Source organism: Cricetulus griseus, chromosome 4, assembly GCF_003668045.3.
Source record: "Cricetulus griseus strain 17A/GY chromosome 4, alternate assembly CriGri-PICRH-1.0, whole genome shotgun sequence".
NCBI classification, from domain to species: Eukaryota; Metazoa; Chordata; class Mammalia; order Rodentia; family Cricetidae; genus Cricetulus; species Cricetulus griseus.
The window spans coordinates 164,853,174-164,873,454 of record NC_048597.1 but is presented as its reverse complement, the minus strand read 5'-3'; the positions used below and the strand labels follow the sequence as shown (position 1 = coordinate 164,873,454).

Below are 20,281 nucleotides of genomic sequence, written 5' to 3'. Positions count from 1 at the left end.
TTTTATCTCTCTCTCTCTCTCTCACTCTCTCTCTCTCTCTCTCTCTCTCTCTCTCTCTCTCTCTCTCTCTCTCTCTCTCTCTCTCTCTCTTCATCTTTTTAATGGGTTTCATACTCCTGGGGCATTTGTGTTATAATAATCATTTATTTATGTGTTCAATTTCTCCATTAGGCTGGGCATCAAGAGAACAGATTCAATGTCTGTCCTATTCTCATATCATAGGACTGAGTACCATACCTGATTCAGACAGAGTTGATGTTCAACAATACTAGTGGGAATATGGAAATTTGATCACTTAGTGTACATGGTTCACCTTTATTTTTGTAGTGTAGTTGTAGCTTTATTGTTCTTCTGTCTCCAATTAAAGCTTGGTTTTTTATAATTTGTGTTCTGTATCAAAGCGAGCACCTAAAACTTTGCTATATTGTTCTTCTGTTGTCTGTGTCTCCCTTTGGCACTGTTCTTTCTTTTTATTTATGTATATGCTTTGCCTGCCTACTTAGATCTAATATGCTTAGTGACTACCTAATGATGTATGTATTTGGAACATCTAGTGCTAGTCGTACAGTAAATTAAATTCTTGTTAATTAATGGGCAGTCATAGGGAAATTGTATGAGATGGTACTTTTATCTAATTTTGTTGTACAAGATTATGTTTCAACTATTTACTTGAGGAATGTTTTTGTAGTATTTATGGTCATTCTGATTTTTTCCATTGATCATTTTCATTATTTATTATTAAATGTTTGACTTATTAGTTTCTTAGAAAAGCAATAAATGAATTTTCTTTCTCACCTTATGTATCCCTATCTGTCCATTACATAGAAATGGAAATACGTATTGGTTGTTGTTTGATATTAATATGACAGTTTGTAAGGTGTTTGCTGGTGTTCATAAAAGGTAATCTTTTGATTTGGCAACACAGTTCTCAAGTGCAGTTTCCCTGTTGCCAGACTGATGAAGATGATGATAGTAGTGTATGCTGTCTGCAGAGAGAAAGCCTTGTAGTTCTTAGAGTATGCACCTGGCCCATAACCAGGACTATGAAGTAGTTCGCCCCAACATCCATCCACCTCATCTAGCAACTGCTGGAGCATGTGGAGGGGCCAGACCTGCAGATCTAAAGCTGCAGGATCTTTATGACACAATAGGATATACAAGAGGAGTCCCAGTGAGGGCCCAGTATAGAGGTTGTAGTAGAAGCCAGAGGCCATGAACCAGACACTCATTGCAATGAACACTTAAAACTGAAGATGTGTGAACTCACTGTGCCACACTACAGCTTCTATGCCAAGATGTTTTTTATTTGTTTTTGTTTGTTTTGTTTTGGTTTGTTTTTGTTTTTACTTAAAAAAAATTTTTTTGAAGGGGGTTGGAAAGGCAGAAGATGGAAATGAGGGGATGGGGAGATGAATGGAATTGGGGTGCAAGATGTGATATTCACAAAAAAATCAATAAAAAGTTAAGAAAATGAAAATGTATGTATAGAATGCTAAGGGGCCAGAGTTTCAGGAAGTTTATTTGTGGAGTTTCCTCTCACCCCCCACCCTTGCTCCCTGGTTTGTGTTTGATAGGCAGTGCTGTTCAAGATAACTACTTGGAGCCCATTGGTACTTAGAAAATGCAGAAGTATGGGTCTAGAGATCTGTAATATTCGAGTAGTAATGAGTTGATATAAAGTCCACTAGACCCAACCATAGCACATACCTGTAACTCAAAAGTAACTGGTGTTGGTTGCATTACCCTCCACTCCATGGTCTTTTATTTTGTAATGATTTTTTTTTCTTTAAAACAGCCTTTTACTAGTATAGAAATAAAGGTGAATCATTTGATTTCTCTTTAATTTTCACAAATTTTCTGGTTTTGATTTTTTTATCCACATATTATTTCTACTCTGGGCATGACACATTCCTTGAGACTGGTTCTGATGCATTTCTATTAAGTAACTTCCCTTTAGTAATTTTCTGAAACTTTAGTCTTGATGGGATTTCATTTTCTGAAGCACAGATCGCCCTCCCCTCAGCTAAAACAAAAAGGTTCATGGAGCCATTTACATTTGGTAGAGAGATACATATGTATATATTTAGAAATATGTTCTCTTTAGTAAAAATCTACTCCATCTGTTCACATATGTTTTGAATGACATATAATTGGACAGTTGACATATAATTGGACAGTTGCCCCATGAATGTATCATTTTAAGTTTCACCAAAAGCAACTTTGTATGTGTAAAGTATATTTAGTTGTTATCAGTCCTTTGGCTTATATATAAATATAAATACATCATTTAAATAAGATCTTGTCTTCGTCTGTTGTCATAATACAGCATAGCAGACAACAAAGCATTGTTCCCAGGAATCAGATGAGAGGTTATTCTGTGTGCCCTTTCAGTATCTCCAACAATACTTTCTTTAATTTCCTTGTTTCTTTGTTTTTCTAATAAATGGATCACTTGCCAGCAACCCTTTCCCAGTATATTAGACTTGATTCAGTATTGCAAGTTTTCTGTTACCTTTGTTACCCAGGATTTGTCCTCCACTGGATGAATAGTATTTATTAGGAGTAATATTTTAGAACTTGGCAACCTTCAAGAATCTTTGTTTCAATCATTACCAATTCCACATTTCAAAGGCACGTATCATTCAAGTCTTCTTGAGTTCACATAGTTTTATGTTCTCGTGTGTGTGTGTGTGTGTGTGTGTGTGTGTGTGTGTGTGTGTGTGTGTGTGTGTGTGTGTGTGTGTGTGTGTGTGTGTGTGTGTGTGTGTAGGCCAGGAGTCTTCTCCATTACTTCCTACCCGATTTTTTGAGACAGGGTCTCTTACTGAGCTTGTTGGTCACTGATTCTGGTAAACTGACTTTTCACCAGCTTGCCCCAGGGACCAAGCTGAACAGTATGTTGAAACATGGCTTCTATTTTAACTGGACTTCACACAAGCTAATGAGGAGGTCTCCTGACATTGTACCTGTCCTCTTATGAGACACACACTGTGACAGTAAGTTCCACCTTCTCCCCAGATTGTATTCATTAAAAATGTTGTAAACTGGGTCCTTCTTCAACATGATGTGCCATGCTTTGTTTAAGCCCATGGGAGGCCTGCCCCTTTCTGAGGCAGAGAAGAGTGGATGGGAAAGGAGGTAGATGGTAGGGGCAGGGTGGAAGAGAAGGGGGTTGGCTGTGGTAGGTATGTAAAATAAATGAACAAATATTAGTTAGATAGGATAGTAATAATAAGTGAAATTACTTCATTATGAATTTAAATTCTAAAACCCTTTTCCTAAGTAATAAATAGCATACAACTTACATAAATTTTTTATTACTATGTAGTTATCTTTGCTGAAAGTAGTAAGCAGAATATAGATATCAAAGACACATTTCTAGTTGAAACATGTTTTATTTAAAGAATAGTTGTGGAAGAAGATAATATCTATATTTTCTTGTTCTTAGCAGTGTTATATTTTTAGATTTCACAATTAACATTAGTTTTTTTTTAGAATTGTTTCTGAAGGCAGTACATTTAGTTTCATCTCTTTGATTTCCTCATATTTAATACTAGCCTCTAAATTAAAAAAATAACTAGACTGTTAGTTGCACCACTGACTTGTTCTTATATGGAAAGATCTTCATCTTTGTTGGTGATGTTCTCTTACCATAGAAATGATTATTTTATCTTGGTGTTTCTTAGGTATAAGTGTATTACTGTATTACTGTTTTTCTTTTAAGAAAGTGACTGCATATTTTGCATTAATGGTCCATAACCAGCCTGCTCATTAATTTTCCTATGGCTGTTGCCTGCAGACTTTTCCTAATATACCAGACACTATTTGTGGAATGGACAAGAAAATCAATAACTGAGACTTTAAGACAAATCTAGTTATTTTCCAGGGTTTGTTAAATCATTATACACCGCTACTGTGTATAATAAGCCTAATTTTTGCCATGGTGTACCAGCAAAGTCTTCTGTAATTGGTATCATTTACATTTAACAAATACATTATCTATCTTTATTTTCAATTCACTGTTATTTTTCTGAATATTCCTTTTAAAAATAGATTTGTGTGTCTCAGAAAGTTGCCCTTGAAGGAGGATATCAGTATTTCATAGATTTTTTTTATGTGAAATAATAGTTGTGTCAACTCATTATCTACATAAGTACATTTATATTATAGTAATCAACACAATGATAATTTGATACTCTTAGATAGTATTCTGTTGTTTTTACTCTTCAAAAATCTATCCACTAGGTGCGTTGTAGCATATTTCAAAGGATACAAATGGTAATATATGAAATTGTAACAGTAAAAAGTAGTCATAAAATATAAACATTTAGTGTTCATAAACAGATTTTATAAGTAATTCATAAAATTGGCTTAAAATGAATAATACATGTTTTTAAAAACAGTCAGCAACCAGAACCATATGCATTTTTGTGATATTGAATAAATTTAAGAACACATATTTGAGAAAAATGATGCAAATCAAGGTAAATTTTATCTTTTCATTAGTTGGTTATATTTAAATTTTAGCAAATTGCATTCTCTTAATATACCCATGAACATGCTGATTGGCTAAATCTCACCTGGGTCATGTTATATGATTATATTATCATGTGTTTGTATAATCTCAGGAGTTACTTTCTACCATCTATATGTAATATCAAAATGAAATTATCCTTGAAAATGTGTATGCTCCTGTCTTCATCTGTCCTATTTTCCTTATTCTTTTGCTGTAATCAAATAACCCTGAACTAAAGAAACTTGGGGGAACAAAGTTTATTTGGCTTAAGCTTCTAGGTTGTGGTCTATCCTTGAAAGATGTCAGGGCAGGAACTGTGGAGGAATGATGCTTACTGGATCACACTCTCTGGCTAACTCAAAGGTTCATGTTTAGCTAGCTTTCTTACACAACTTGGGACCACCTGTCTAGGGAAGGTATTGTCCAGTGGGCTGTGTCCTTTTATATCAATTAAGATAGTTAAGATAACACATCACAGATATATCCACTGACCAACCTGATAAAGATAGTTGCTTAGTAGAGACTTTGTTCAGAAAATTCTGGGCTATATTAAGCCAATTACTGCTGACTAGAAGTGTGTGTGTGTGTGTGTGTGTGTGTGTGTGTGTGTGTGTGTGTGTGTGTGTACATACACGCTCTCATGCATGCCCCACTCAAGTGTGGATGAATAGGAAAACTTGAAGGAGTTGGTTCTCTCCTTCCATTATGTAGTTCTTAGGATTGAGCTCAGGTTATCAGGTTCAGTGGCAATCTTTGCCTTTCCTGTTAAGCCATCTTGCAGGCCTCCCACTGTACTTTTGAGATAGGGTCTCTAATTGAAACTGGAGTCTCCCCATTTCTGATAGACTAGCTGGCTAAGAAGCCTCCAGACACCCTTATATTTGTCTGGCTGTTCAGATAGGACAGACATAGAATACGAAATGAAAAGATCTTTTCTTTAGAAAAGAGGCCATAGAAGTATGGCCTCATCTGCTTTTTGTTTTTTACTTTCTGGAAATGGGTACTAGAGATTGAACCTAAGGGATTGTGCATGCTAAGTAATCACTACCATAGGTAGGGCTGTATCTGAATCCTCATTTGATAAAAAATTAATATATGTGTGATTTATGTGTAGTGTTTATAAATGCATGTGCATATGTGTGTGAGTGAATGAACCTGTGAAAGTTAGAGGACAGCTTCAAGGTCACCTTCTACATTGTTTGAAGCAGGGTCCCTAGTTGTTGTTCTGTGTACTTTAAGCTAGTTAGCTAGCAGGCTTCTGGGCATTCTCCTGTCTTTCTTTAGGTACACCAGAATTACATTTTCACGTTACCACATTAGAATTAAGTGGGTTCAAGCCAGGCGGTGGTGCACGCCTTTAATCTCAGCACTCTGGAGGTAGAGGCAGGCGAATCTCTGTGAGTTTGAGACCAGCCTGGTCTACAAGAGACTACCAGGACAGCCTTCAAAGCCACAGAGAAACCCTGTCTTGAAACTGCCCCCCCCCAAAAAAAAATTAAGTGGGTTCTGGGGATCTGAACTTGGCTCCTTATAATTCATGGTGAGTGCTTTCTTAACTGAGGTATGACCCTAGCCTCTTCCTCCGATTTTTAATTTGACTTTTAATGTAAAGACTATCTTCAGGCTAATCTAGCGGGCATATTTTTATTTTTTGTGTGTATCAGTATAAACATATCTGTTGTTCATTTTATAGTTAATGAGCTTTGTGAATTGTTGAACTTTGTTTATGACCCAAATCAGATGTTGTTATTTTATATCCCTGAAGCTTAATAAATCTCAAGATTGACAGATTCATTCTGTACTCTTATCTCTAGTAATTTAGGACATGTCATCACACCATGATCTGCATCTTTTTATTGCATCAAAATTAACATAGAATAGTGAACACAATGAAAATGTAATGTTTTTGATAAGTATTAATATAACATCAAATTTTCTAATTCATAAAATCTTAGAACTTAAATTCTTTAATATTGATGTACAAAAAGCTTCCCATAAAATTTGACACGATTCTTCAAACCCAAAGTTAAAAGAAGAATAATCTCTTGGAATTGGTTAATTTAATGATCATGGAGGAAAAATATAATGCAATTAGTGAATTTGTTGTAGAAATGAATGTAACCAACTAATGCTCACTTAATGTGCTCAACTTCCCTTATTTAATTTAATATCTTTGATCAGTTTGTTGAATCATAAGCCCCAAGGGACAAACAGCTTAATAATATCATGTCTTATTGAATAAGTGCAGGTTCTTTATCATCCTGTATTGATGAGGAAACAAAAAAGTCTTTGTGATGTTAGAGTTAATCCAGGATAGGTAGGAATTTTGTGTCCTATGGTTTTTTTTTTTTTCCAATGCATGGTTTCTCTGTATGACAGTCCTGGCTGTCCTAGAACTCCCTCTGTAAACTGGCCTGGAACTTGGAGATCTGCCTGCCTCTGCCTCTGAGTGCTGGGATTAAAAGCATATGCCACCACCACCAGCAAGAAATTTTTTTTGTTTAAAAAACTTTTTTCAGAAAATAAACCTTACTGTATTGTGACTGGTAAGTTTTGTTATTGACTTATTTGCTGAAGCTCAAAATATAAGGGAAGATATGACAAAGAAATTAGAAATAAATCATGATCCTATCACATACTTGAACTGCAGCCCCCTTCTGATTTGTCCTTGTGGGCCTTTTCTCTATATACAAACATTCCCATATGCCTTCTCCCCCAATGAGTTTAAGTTACAGATTGTCATATTAATTTTGCTGTGTTAATTGACTTTTTGAAAATTTAAATATTAGTAAAGGCTTCCATGTTAATAAATGTACCTCTATAATGCTATAATTTAATATCTATATTATACCCCATTATGTAAGTAAAAATATACATGTTACTCAGATAAGTTTTTATTATGATGCTTTTGAAATCCTCCTTCCCAATAAATAAAATGATTTAATGAGGAATTTTTAATAATCATTTTCTGGGGAAAAAATCTGGTGATTATATTCATCCTAGAATTTGAAGAAGTAAAAATTATCTCTTGATGCAGCTGAACCCCAGTACCAATGTGGGACTCAGTTCTGAACCTTCTCTATGATAGGGAAGAAGGAAGAAAATGTTTTGGAAGATTTAACTATGCTTACAGTTTTTACTTCCTAACCTCATATTTCTTTTGAGGGAAAAATTGTGTCCCTACTATTTTGTGTAAAATTATGGTCCTGAAGCCAACAATCACTCCTACTGATCTATTAGAACTGTGGGTAATCAATACCTCAGCATCATTTTCTAAGGGGACCATTTCCTTTGCTTCAAGCTTTTGGTTTTGTTCCTATCTTTACTAGTTTCTTTTGTGTAATTGATGGAGTACCCCAGGGCTTTTTTGCCTTCTGCTTCATTCTCCACTTACATATGCTCCCTAGGCAAATTGATAATACATCTAAATATATGTCCTAAACCCTTCTAGCTTCCTAAAAACATTTAACTATCCAGCTATTTTCTCTTGTATATTTAATAGATTTATTCATTAATGGAGGGCAGAAACATGCATGAGCTTTGAATAGTCCTTTTTCTAAACTCCTTTCTTTTAGGGAGGGAAGTTTACTTTTCCTTCAAAATGATATGATAAACCATATAATTTTTCTTGTCTTTCTGCCTCAGTTAAAACCATCTATCATCTTGCATATAGGTCGATAGAATAATTTCTTTTTAGTTTTCTGTCTACCACTCTTTGCTGCTAAAAACCCGGTATCCAGCAGCTTAAAAAGTAACTGGCATCTTGCTTCAGACTTGTATTTTGTATTAAACACTGCTGTCCAACAGTATAATGATAGGAAAGCTGTATTTCCCTGGCAGTTTCATATAGAAAATCCTGAGTATATTTTAAAACTATTTCAAATTCATTTTGAAATGGAGACAGAATAATATGAATTAAAACAAAACTAAAGTTACATATTCAATAGACCTTCTCTATTATACTTTCTATTAGCTTTTTATTACTGTAACAAATATATAAAATTACCTAAGTTTTATCATGCTTTACAATTTTGAGGGTAAGCAACTACCTTTGTTATTTTGGGATACAATAAGGCCCAAATCTAAAAGACATAAAAGAGGAGGAAGCTTAACTAGAGATTCTGGTAGACAAAACAGGAAATGCAAAGAAATGAGTTTGTTTTTCATAAACAACACACACACACACACACACACACACACACACACACACACACACACACACACACACCCTTTAGAATGTCTACAGGTGGAATATGATAAATCAAATCATGCACACAAGAAGATTCTAGATCACCTAAGATCTTAAAACACAGGCTGAAGTGTAGTGATATACTATTTATGATTTATTAAAGCTTGACTGAGGATTCAGAAAGCGAAGTCAGTCATAAGCCATAGAAGCCAGGCACATACCTTTAATCCCAGCAGCCAGAAACTAGGAGGTGGTGGTACACACCTTTAATCCTAGGACTCAGGATAAGAGATAAGACAGATCTCTGTGAGTTCAAGGCCACCCAGATCTACACAAGATTGAATCAGCCTGAAAGAGAATTATAGTTTACACCTTTAATGCCAGCACTAGAGGGGTTTAAAACACAAGAGCAAGGAGTAGGTGTTATTTATTCTCCAGCCACACTGAGGAGAGGCAGCAGTTTGAGGCTTGATGAAGAGCTCCTGGATCAGCCTTTTCAGCCTGATCTAGGGGTAAGCATTAGTGGCCGGCTGCTTTGCTTCCCTAATCTTCAGGTTGAACACCAATATCTGTCTCTGGGTCTTGTATTTGTTATGTTACATTTCGATGATGATGACGCTTAGGGAACATGACTCTGGAAACTGACTGATATATTCACACACATTCGTATTTCCTCCTTTCTGTACACCTACCCCAATGTGCTTGCATTAGGAATATTGTTATTTAATATTTTTATTTATTGATGAGTCAGCCAAATCTGTCAAACTACTAAATGGTTTAAATAATTGAAGAATTTGGAAAGGAAATAATCTAGGATAAATTGTCAACAGTAATTATCAGTGGCTCATTTGTGTTCCAGTATTTTCCTTTCTTTTTTTTTGGACTTAGTGCTTTTCGTATTTTATCTCAAATATACCTATAAAGAAGATATTTTGGGAGGCAGATGACAATTATTTTGCATCCTGTTAATATCTGCTTAAGACATTTTCAGTTTTCCCCTATTGGCGTATTTTCTTTTCTTGAACTTGAGTTTGGGAGTCTGTTGTTTCCCAAGTACTATATAGTACGATGGGGCAGCGGTTTTGCAACACACCTTTAATCATGAGAGGAATTTGTTTTCACAGAGCTTCCATTCTCTTCTCCCTTGTTCTTTCTTTTCTTGTGATTTTGTTTTCTACATTCTCCTTTTATCACTGTCACTGTCTTAAGTCTACATAGCTGTCTTTCCCCCAAGCTGTCTCTTCACTTGTAGTTGTACTGGTAACTAGTCAGGTTTCCTGTCCCTTACAACTTTATTTCACTTCTGTCTTTAATTACTGTTATCCTTTCCTTGAGTGACAGAAGAAAATTTGTTTTTGGTCACTTCTGTCTTTAATTACTGTTATCCTTTCCTTGAGTGACAGAAGAAATTTTGTTTTTGGTACTAGAATAGATCTTTTAAGGGTCTAGATCTTTTTAGGGCAGTAGTGGATCTTGAAAAATTCATTTAGAATGGGATTTTGGCCAATCTCATTTGTATATTTTGTTTAGAGATGACATATAATCCCCCCTTTTGTAAAAAAGAATAGTTTTCCACTGATACAATGCTGTCATATATATATAAGAAAAATAGAAATATATATCCCAGCCAACATGTTTTCTCTTTTTGGTGAATTCTTTATTGAATTGGTTAAAGATAGAAAAACATATGCCTGTCTCTGAGGATGGTTCTAGGCATTAGTGTTTGTGATATAGACTGATCTTCCTATAAGTAATATTCCTGAAAATTACTTTGTATCAGTAGAATAGTAGACTCAAGGAAGGAACATAAGCTTCAAAGTCTGATTTCACAAATTTGGTGTTTGGTATACATTGTCATTTCTAGAAGGATTTTAAAAGTTGTGGGAGACAACTGAAATGTGATGTAGCCAATTTTAGCATACATTAGAAATAAGATCAGTATCGTCTATAAAGTAAAAATATATCAGGTTCTGTTTCTCTAAGTTGTTTCTTGCTGCTTGCCTTCTAATATAAAAGTTTATTAAAAGTGGCAGGTTTATAAATTGGATTTGTAAAACAAAATATCACTGGTTTCATAATTTTATCTGGGTAAAACATTTTGAGATTTTTATCACTTTTGTGTTTTTATTTTAGGTTTATAGTGGGGGAACAGATACTTGCATTTTAACAGGAAGACAGAATACCAAATAGCCTAGAAAACTGTTCTGGAAAAATCCAGGTCCAGTATGTGGTAACCAACTGCAAAGTGCTATGATTGTATAGAACATAGTCAGTTGGGTACTTAAGGGTAGAAATGGTTCTTGAGTAGTAACAAGAATGGTAGATCTCCATGACTTAGATCAGATGGAAGGAGGTCATGTAATGTCCAGGAGAAAAGTGACTTTATCCAAGCTGAATGAAACGCAGTTTGGTTATCTCAAACTAATAGAGATATGAGACATTTACCCAGTACTCATAGTACCTGGGTCTAGTCACAAAGCTACAAATATCACTCTAATGCTTTAACTATTTTAGTATGTTGGTCATGACTCATCGTGGCTACAGTCAGACTAAACTGATCCCAGCAACATTTTAAGTGAATCAAAGAAAATAATCCTAGTAATGAGTAATTATAGGGCCATGAAAAATTGCCTTACGTGTTTCAGAATGAAAAGGTAAAATTAAGAGTGTAACAGGAAGAGTATCATGAGTTCAGCTGATATAAAGTCTTAAAGTCAGTACATGAGATGAAAACAGGATTAGCTCTGGAGAATAGGATTTTATCTAAACTAACTGGAAACAGTGAAAGGTTTAAGGAACTATTAGGCTGAATTTCTATAAAGAAGGTTTCTAAAATCAGGAAATTTATGTTAATTCTAACAGGAAATTGATGAGAAGGTAGACAGTATGTTGAAGGAATTTGAGTGAAAGTTTGGTATTGGAATGTGTCTGGTAGAAAAGGGAAATATAAGCTGTACTGGTAATATATTGGGAATTGCTTTTATTAAAACATTCAAGTTAAGATAATAAAAATATTTACTTGAGAATTTATTAGGTTAGGCAATGTCACACCTAGGCAGGTGGTCCTAGGTTTTATAGGAAAGCAATCTGAGTAAGCTAGTCAGCAAGTAGCTTCTGTAGTCTTTGCTTCAGTTCCTGCTCCAGGTTCCGGCCTTGAGTTTCCCCCAAGTTGATTTTGGTCAGTGTTCTATCACATCAGTATAAAGCCAACTAGGGTACCTGCTAAAATTAGTATTGAAAAGAATATCACTGGGACTGGAGAGATACCTCAGTGGGTAAAGTGCTTGATCTGCAACCACAAGGTCCTGATTTTGGAGCTTCCCCTCCAATCCACATATAAACCATGTACATAGTGTGTGGGGTTGTCTATCTGTAAATCTCATTGCAGGATGGAAGGGGCGGGATAGGCAGACCCTAGGGGCTCTCTGCCTATGCTCCAGAGAGGTGAACTCCAAGTTCAGTGACAGACCCTGCCTCATAAAAATAAGATGGAGAGTGATAGATGATAAGCTCATTTAACCTCTGACCTCCATATGTGGACTTGCTGGGGAGTTTGCCCTAATTTTATTTATGTGCATGTACAGATATGTACACATACACATACACCCCTTCACACCCTCTCAGAATCATTTTTGAAAAATGTCACAAATGGGCTTAAAAGGTATTTGTAGCCATTGAAGTGCTAGTAATGCACATGTCTTAGTATTTTCCTACAAGTTTAAAGATCTCTCCTTTTTGTAAAAGGAAGTTACTATTCATCTTGCATATTTATTTGAACACATACTGTGCTTGTGATTCAATAGTTAATGTTCAGTAACTATTATATCATTATCAGTTAGGCTCTTAGAGGCCAGAGAGAACACCAAGATTGCACTATTAGGCCTCAATTATATGCTCTGATAGAGGTATAATTTGGATCTTATATGCCCTCAAAAGGTAAATGTGGTAAAGACTTGGTTCTTAGGATATTGCTGTCAGTAAGTAGTGGTACCTTTAGGATGTGGGGTTTAATGGGAGTTTCTTTTTCTTAGGTCATTGAGGTCATGGCATTGAAGGAAATAATGCCACCTAGACCCCTTCTTTTTAGCTATTTAACCATGGAAAGGGTATTCTTGCCCTCATTATGATGTTTTATCTTGTCCAAAGCATAGGGGCCTGTAGTACGAATATTAAAAACGCAGAGGGGTTCAAGCTGAAGATCAGAAAAGCAAAGCAGCTAGCTACTAGCTCTTAGCTCAGACCAAAATGGGTGATCCTGTCTACAGGAATCCTCAGAGTGGGAGTGCAATGCAGACTGTATTGCTCTCCACCAAGCCTCAGACTGCAATCCTTGAGTTCCTATCTCCTCCCGCCTTATATTCCTTTCTCCACCCAGCCATATCACTCCTGTCTCCACCTTCCTAGTGTTGGGATTAAAGGAATGTGATCCCAAGTGCTGAGATCATCTTTGTGTGAGCTCTTTCTCTTTTAGACTGGACCAGTTTCATGTATCTCAGTGTGGCCTTGAACTAACAGAGATCTGTCTGACTCTGTATCCCGAGTTCTGGGATTAAAGGTGTGTACCACCAAAACCTGCCTTCCATGGCTTATGTCTAGCTTGGCATTCTGAACCCTCAAACAAGCTTTATTAAATCATAAATAATATATCACCACAGGGGTCACTGTCTAGGACTGAAAACTTAGCTAAAACTATGAGCCCAAATAGACATATTCTTTGTGTAAGTTGATTATCTCACTTGTTTGATATATCCAAAAAGCTAACTGATATAGATACCTTGTGTTGTAGAGCCAATAGTACACTTTGGAGTGAGTGAAGATGTTAGAGGCAAGTCTGTAGCTAATCGGGATAATATAAGCTCTTCTCAGCGATATTGGCACGTCTGTTGCTTTTTTCAGTGGCTTTCTTAAAATATTTTACTTTATAAAGGGAACCTGTTTTGAAGGGGAAGGAGCTGGAGAAAGATCTGTCCCTTTTTAGAAACTAAGAAACCATTCAGTGCTGAAAACAAATAACTCAACTTTTTACCAGACCTGTGTCACTGGGGAGTGTACTGTTTTTCTTGCTAACTTTAATTCGAGTCTGTCAGTTCTTGGCAATAGTAATTAATGTTGCTATGATGTTCTCTATATGTTCATAGGGACTTGAAGTCTTGTGAGGAAGGTTGTAGTATATTAATCTTAATATCTGATAAGCAAATTTTCTCATAAACCTTATATGAATTAAATATGCTAGTACCTTACTAAACATAAATCAGCTTTTTGCCATAGAAGCAATCTAATTAAATGCTATAGATTGCAAAAATCAAGAATGAGAAATATAAAGTGTTATTAGCAATATGTAGTAGAAACATCAGTTTTTACACAACTTACTTATACTTAAATCATAATTTTATTGTATGCAGTGTCTGATTTACGTAACTGTCTTAGTTAGGGTTTGTATTGCTGTGATAAACACCATGACCAAAAGCAACATGGGGAGGAAAGAGTTTATTTCATTTTATAACCTGTAGTCCAGGGAAGCCAGGGCAGGACTCAAGGCAGGAACCTAGAAGCAGGAACTGATGCAGAGGCCATGGAGAACAATGCTTACTGGATTGCTCATGGCTTGCTCATCTTGCTGTTTTATAGCACCCAGTATTACTAGCCTAGTAGTGGCATCACCCATAGTGACCTTGGTCCTCATACATTATGAATCAACAAAATGGACCACACACTTGTCTATAGAGGCATTGTCTCAATTGAAAGACCCTCTTCTCCAATGATTGTAGATTTCATCAAGTTGACATAAAACTATCCAAGATAATAAAACATGAAACATATCTAAAATATGTTAATGATGTATCATAAAGTATTTTATAAATTGGTTGTTTTTAATTTAGGGTGCTTGGTTTTAATTTATTCAACATTGACATACTTATTATCATAATGTAATAGTTGTGCATCTTCCCAAAACTTCTGATGATTCTTGTTTGCTTTCTTTCTTTTTTTTTTTCCTTTGCTCAGTGGTACACTGTAGTGCAGAATTAAAAGCTAAGAAGCTCACAGTCTAGGATACTGTAAAATAAGCCTGATGTGAACTTATCATGCATGTTTTACATTTATTTATTGTTTAGCCTTTTCACGTCTGTGAGATGAAGTAGGATATTAGTAACCTCAGTTTGTAGATAATCTTCATACAGTTTATAATTGCAGAGTTTACCACAATTTTTCTTGACTACTTTGCCAAAGATTTATTTAAATTATGTATATTGTTTTAAACTATGTGAATGTGTGTGTCTCTGTGTGGTTATATACAATTATGTGCTGATACCCTTGGGGGTCAGAGGCTCCAGTTCCCTGGAGCTGAAGTTAGAGGCAGCTGTGAGCCTCATATCGAGGGTGTTGGAACTGAACTCTGATCCTGTACAAGAGCAATGTTCATTCTTAACAACTGAGCTAACTCACTACTCCTATACCAAAGATGTCTTTCTGTTTATTCATGTAATAGAGGCTGCACTGTATTAGTCAAGTACCGCCAACTGCTACTACTGGCTCTAGTTCATGGAGAATTATCCAACATTTCAAAAACATGAGTTATTTTCTGTCACTCATCCTAGAACCTCTTTCTTGTTCCTTTCCTCATTGGCTCACTTAGTGTTCACTAGTATAAGTAAGCAGCAGCTTTGAATTTTCAGTATCATGTTGTGGTGGTCTGTTAAAAGTACTGTTAATTCATCTTGTCTTTGGACTCAGTTTGTGATAAGATATTTTCCAGCATTTATAGTTTACATTCTTTTTTTTTTTTAATTTATGTGCATTGGTGTTTTGTGTGTGTGAGGGTGTCTGATCCCCTGGAATTGGAGTTACAGACAGTTGTGAGCTGTTATGTGAGTGCTGGGAATTGAACCAGGGTCTTCTGGAAGAGCAGCCAGTGCTCTCAAACTCTGAGCCATCTCTCCAGCCCCTAGAGTAAATTCTTATGGCTGATAGAAGGATGTTGGATCGCAAACATTGTATTAGTCATTTTGCTCTAACTTTGTATATTCCTAGTCTAGAAATTTAGGTTTGCACTTGGTAATTTAATAATATTTTTATGCTTTACCTGGGAAACAGCTTTGTCTTATGACTGCTTATTGCTTCATCCGGTTGTTTCTGGTGCTTTAGGATTTTAAATAGCACAGTTAAATAGCAGTAGAGCAAAATGAAGGGTTGTGCCTAATGCCTGTCTTATTCACATTTAAAGCCCCTTTACCCTTGAAGGAGCTAGTAGTTAAAATGCCACATAGCTAGTTTCTGGGCAGTGTTTTAGGTACTTGTAATTACCAATGAGAATAGAAGGTATAGTCATTTTGGGAAAGTTTATTGCTGTATTACAACCATTTTTCTAATTCTTTTTCCCCCCCTTAAACAGAAAAAGGAACCTTCTAAATCCAGTGTCAAGAAAAAATTAACAAAAGTTGCAGAAGCGAAAAAAATAGTGAAGAGAAATTTTAAAGTGAATAAGAAAATAACATTTACTGATGAAGGGGAGGTAAGATTCTGTAAATATGTTATTTCTGAACTACATCTCAGGGATTATGGAGCTTGCCTTTCCTGCTGACTGGCCACATATTATTTATTTATTTTTTTTAAAAAAACGTCTTTACAGCACACTGGCTGCTTCTTTTCCCTGTTCCTGTTGGCTTCTCATCAGCTGTCGGCTGTGGACACGGATTTCTTATGTAGGAAACTGAAGTCCTTCCTGTGAGATGACGTTAAATCCCATTCTTTATAGAAAAGATTTTCTCATCAAAATTCATCCGAGTGTTCCCTGGAAACAAGCACAAGAATACTAACACAGCTACTTAGCAGAACTTCTTTAGCTTGCCTCTATAAACTGCCCAATTTGCATTTCCCCAGATATATTGCTGTGTTTGCATGTTCATTGCTGGGCTGACTCATGGAGGGAATTCTCTGCCTTTAAGTGATTTCAGATGTAGGTTCTTCCTTCTCATTTTGCCTTTATCTGGGCATATCTCTGAATTCATAATGTTTATCTTGTTCTCAGAAGAGGCCATTATTTTAAGAATTACTGTTTTGTTTTTAAATGATCAAGTAAATCTAGGACATCAAGTAAATTACCCTAAGGATGAAAACTAGTTCCTGGTAAAACAAGGTCTTTAGAATTTCATTTCATGACCCCATTCTCATTAGCACACAAGTTCCCTGACCATCCTGACGTATCTATAATCTCATTGCTCTTTCTCTCTCCTTCCTTCCTCCCTCCCTAGAAAGTATTATTATATATTATTACATAACCTCACAGTTTTTTTCTTTTTTTGATGATTATAACTTTCTTTTGTAGTTGTCTATAAAGAAAGGTATTTTGTTTGCTGTTGAGTTTCTAGCATAGGGCATAGTGCCTAACATGTATTAAATCCTCAAAGTAATATTTAGAATGTGTAATCTATTACTCCAGATTACTTTCATATTGATTAAAGAATCCACGTTATATTTCATCATCATGGAAATGTTGCTGAAATAGTCTCTATCCACAGGGGTATTTTTCTTTTTCATTTTCAAGCTAAAGAATTTGGTGTTATTTGGGGGTATAGGAATGAGCTGAAAAACAACAAGATAACAGTGTGATTCAGTGTTTCCAGAAGTGGAAGATGAAGCCAATATAAATGAAAAAAATATTCATTATAAAACTACTATAGAGAATTGAGCACCCAAGAAGTGAGCTAGAGGAGAATGCAGTCATGTCTAATGCCTCTGTAAAATGAGTGCTCTTACCTTAATGAGCTTAGTGTGCTACAGAGTTCAGCTGCACAGATTACAGTAATTAGCTCCAAGATGATTATAAATCTCTTAACTGTATAATATTGCAATGGATGCTTATTACTAAGAGGAGCTGTTTGTGGCTATGCATGATACTGAAACTTATGAACCTCTAAAAAATGGACTGTGATTTGTTTAATCCATAGAAAGGTATACTGTATTAATTTCCCTCTGTGAATCAAGTTTTATGAGAAGTTTGAGTAATTGATATTACCTCATCCCACCGGAGTTCCCTTTCACAGCTTTGGGGGCTCATTGATTACTAACATAGTTTGTCAGGCAATTCTTTTGCTATCACCATTGGCTGCCAAAAGAATAAGATTATGCGAATCTACCTTGAACAATGGCCTGGGTAGCAATGTTTATCTGAAAATTTCTGTTTGCCTGAAGATTAGTTAGCACTCTTTCAAGTCAGAGGTATAGATTTTAAATGCTCTGGCAGCCATTTTTTAAGTTAAAGCTGTTATGTTAATGGAACTATTTTGTCTAAATTGTTTAGAGCTTATACTTTTATAGTGTGAGACAACAGAAATTATTGAGATGCCTCTTTATTTTTAGATCTAGATGGGGCACAGGTGTCTAGAGAATAATGAATTTACTTAGCACAGCACACTAAACTAGTGAAAAAACCAGAACACTCGGCCAAGTCTCCTTTTGGATCCATCTGCTTGTCACTTTGTTCCTATCCATAAATTGCTGTGTGGAATCATGAGCAGTCCTTGAAACCCAAACCAATTTTCTCCTTTTTAGTTAGTTATTTCACTCTGTAATATTAGTTGATATGTGTGTGACTTGTTGGCCAGTTTTAATTATCTTGTACTTTTATGGGCTCTGAGGATGAATGAGAAAACAATATAGACAGATGCCCATAAGGATATTGGATTTACTAATAGAAACAGGAATGTAAAACATCACATTTTGGTGATTTGTGTCAGTAGCTTATACAAGATACCTGGGTATAGCTTAAAGGATATACAGTGTCACCTAGTTTTCTGCTCTGTACAGTTGATTTTCAGCTTAGTTGCAGGAGGACACACACAGCATTAACAGGTAGTTTTGGGGAGTGTTTTTATTCTGTAATTACCTTGACCAAATACTTTTGTGAAGTAGTCTTTAATCGTGTGCTCAAAGTATAATGGCAGTATTGCTGTGACTGTGAAGGTCTTTTCTATGGCACCTTAATTTAATTATGAGGTTTAGGAGAAAGTTTAAGAAATAACACAGTTAAGGTAGAAGGTGGACAAATATGCAAAGCCCTTGGTAAATTAAGGATTTGGCAGGGAAAGCAATTCAGAATGTGACCCAAGTTCTTGAAATGCTAATCCCAGTATTACTCTATCCTCATGCTTATACCTTCATGATATTTTCAAAGTTCAAGGAAGTTTTAGGTTCAACAAAGTTATGTGGCTATTTTAGCATTTAAAATACAATTAATAAACTAGTAAACTCATTATATAGTAACTACAGATTAAGAAAAATTCTATTTCCATGTTAGGTTTCAATTTTTGTGGTAAATAAACATGTTTTGATTTTTGTAAAAAAAAAAAAAGTCGAAGGTGGACATATGCTCCATTTTAAATGAGTTCTCAAAAAGCAAACAGTTTCTGTAGATATCTCTTGCATCCTACCCTGTACTTATCCTTTCCTGTCTTCAGCTGGTTCAGCAGTGGCCACAGATTCAGAAATCTGCTACGAACGATGTGGAGGAAGAAGATGACACTGGTGGTATCAACTTAGACAAGGCAAAGGAAAGGCTTCAGGAAGAGGACAAGTTCGACAAAGAAGAGTATAGGAAGAAAATTAAGGCAAAGCATCGGGTGAGTTTTCTGTTTTGAATTACAACTGTGTTCCTAATATGTCTTAACTTGTAATTCATTGGAAGTACATTGATAACTTTGATCATTGTTTACACGGACACTTTATTTGTGGCTGATTAGGCTTTGTATTTGCTCTTCTGGAGACTGTATAGTACTGAGTTGCCATTGAAATCTGCTTTTGGTAATGTAACTCAGATAGTATTGCTGTGTTTTAAAGCTGCAGTATGTGTGCCAATTAATAATGTCCATATCAATCATGAGCCCCATAGTTGAGGGTGTTTTCTTAAGGTATGGTTATGTTTTAGCCCTCTTGGTTGGTAAATGTACTGTGTGATGTGTGACAACAGTGAAATCACCGACTTCTGGTTGTATAATTGAAATTCTTATTTTGAGATAACTGGTGTTTCACATGTAATTGTAGAAAGTAATACAGAGAGATCCCATGTTCTCCATTTCTAGAATTTTGTTATCACCAGAATATTTTAATATGTGAGACTTTATAATATATAGTCTTTTGGGATTGTTTTTCATTCAGTATTATTTCCTAGAAATTCAACAAATTGGTGTATATCAATAATTTTTCTTTAAAGATGCTTAAACGATTTATATTTATTTTATATGTGTATTTGCTTCAATGTATGTTTGTATACCACATGTGTGAGTAGTTCCTGAAGAGGCCAAAAGGGGGAGTCAGGCACCCTGGAATTAAGGTACTGTTGTGAGCTACCAATAGGGTGCTGGGAACCAAATCTGTGTCCTCTGAAGGAGTAGAAAGTGCTCTTAACTATTGAGCCATTTCCAGCCCTCTGTATTATCTTTTTAATACTGAACAGTGACCTGTTGTTTGGATGGACTTAGGATTACTTCATTACTCACTCACTGAAGGACATTGGTGTTGTTTCCAGATTGATTTTTATTAGCTAAATTTCTTTTCATATTGGTTGCTTGATGATATCTTGT

General features: G+C 35.5%; 1 protein-coding gene across 2 annotated transcripts in view; it reads left to right on the top strand.

Annotated features, from left to right (window-relative positions):
- The window catches only part of Ddx10 (DEAD-box helicase 10), a 164,553-nt gene that overhangs the window by 78,942 nt on the left and 65,330 nt on the right, over nt 1-20,281 (top strand). For both annotated transcript variants that reach the window (XM_027415099.2, XM_027415100.2), the window contains exons 14-15: nt 16,096-16,215; nt 19,160-19,321. In XM_027415099.2, coding sequence (XP_027270900.1) covers nt 16,096-16,215; nt 19,160-19,321 — 282 coding nt within the window. The remainder of the gene's footprint in view (nt 1-16,095; nt 16,216-19,159; nt 19,322-20,281) is intronic.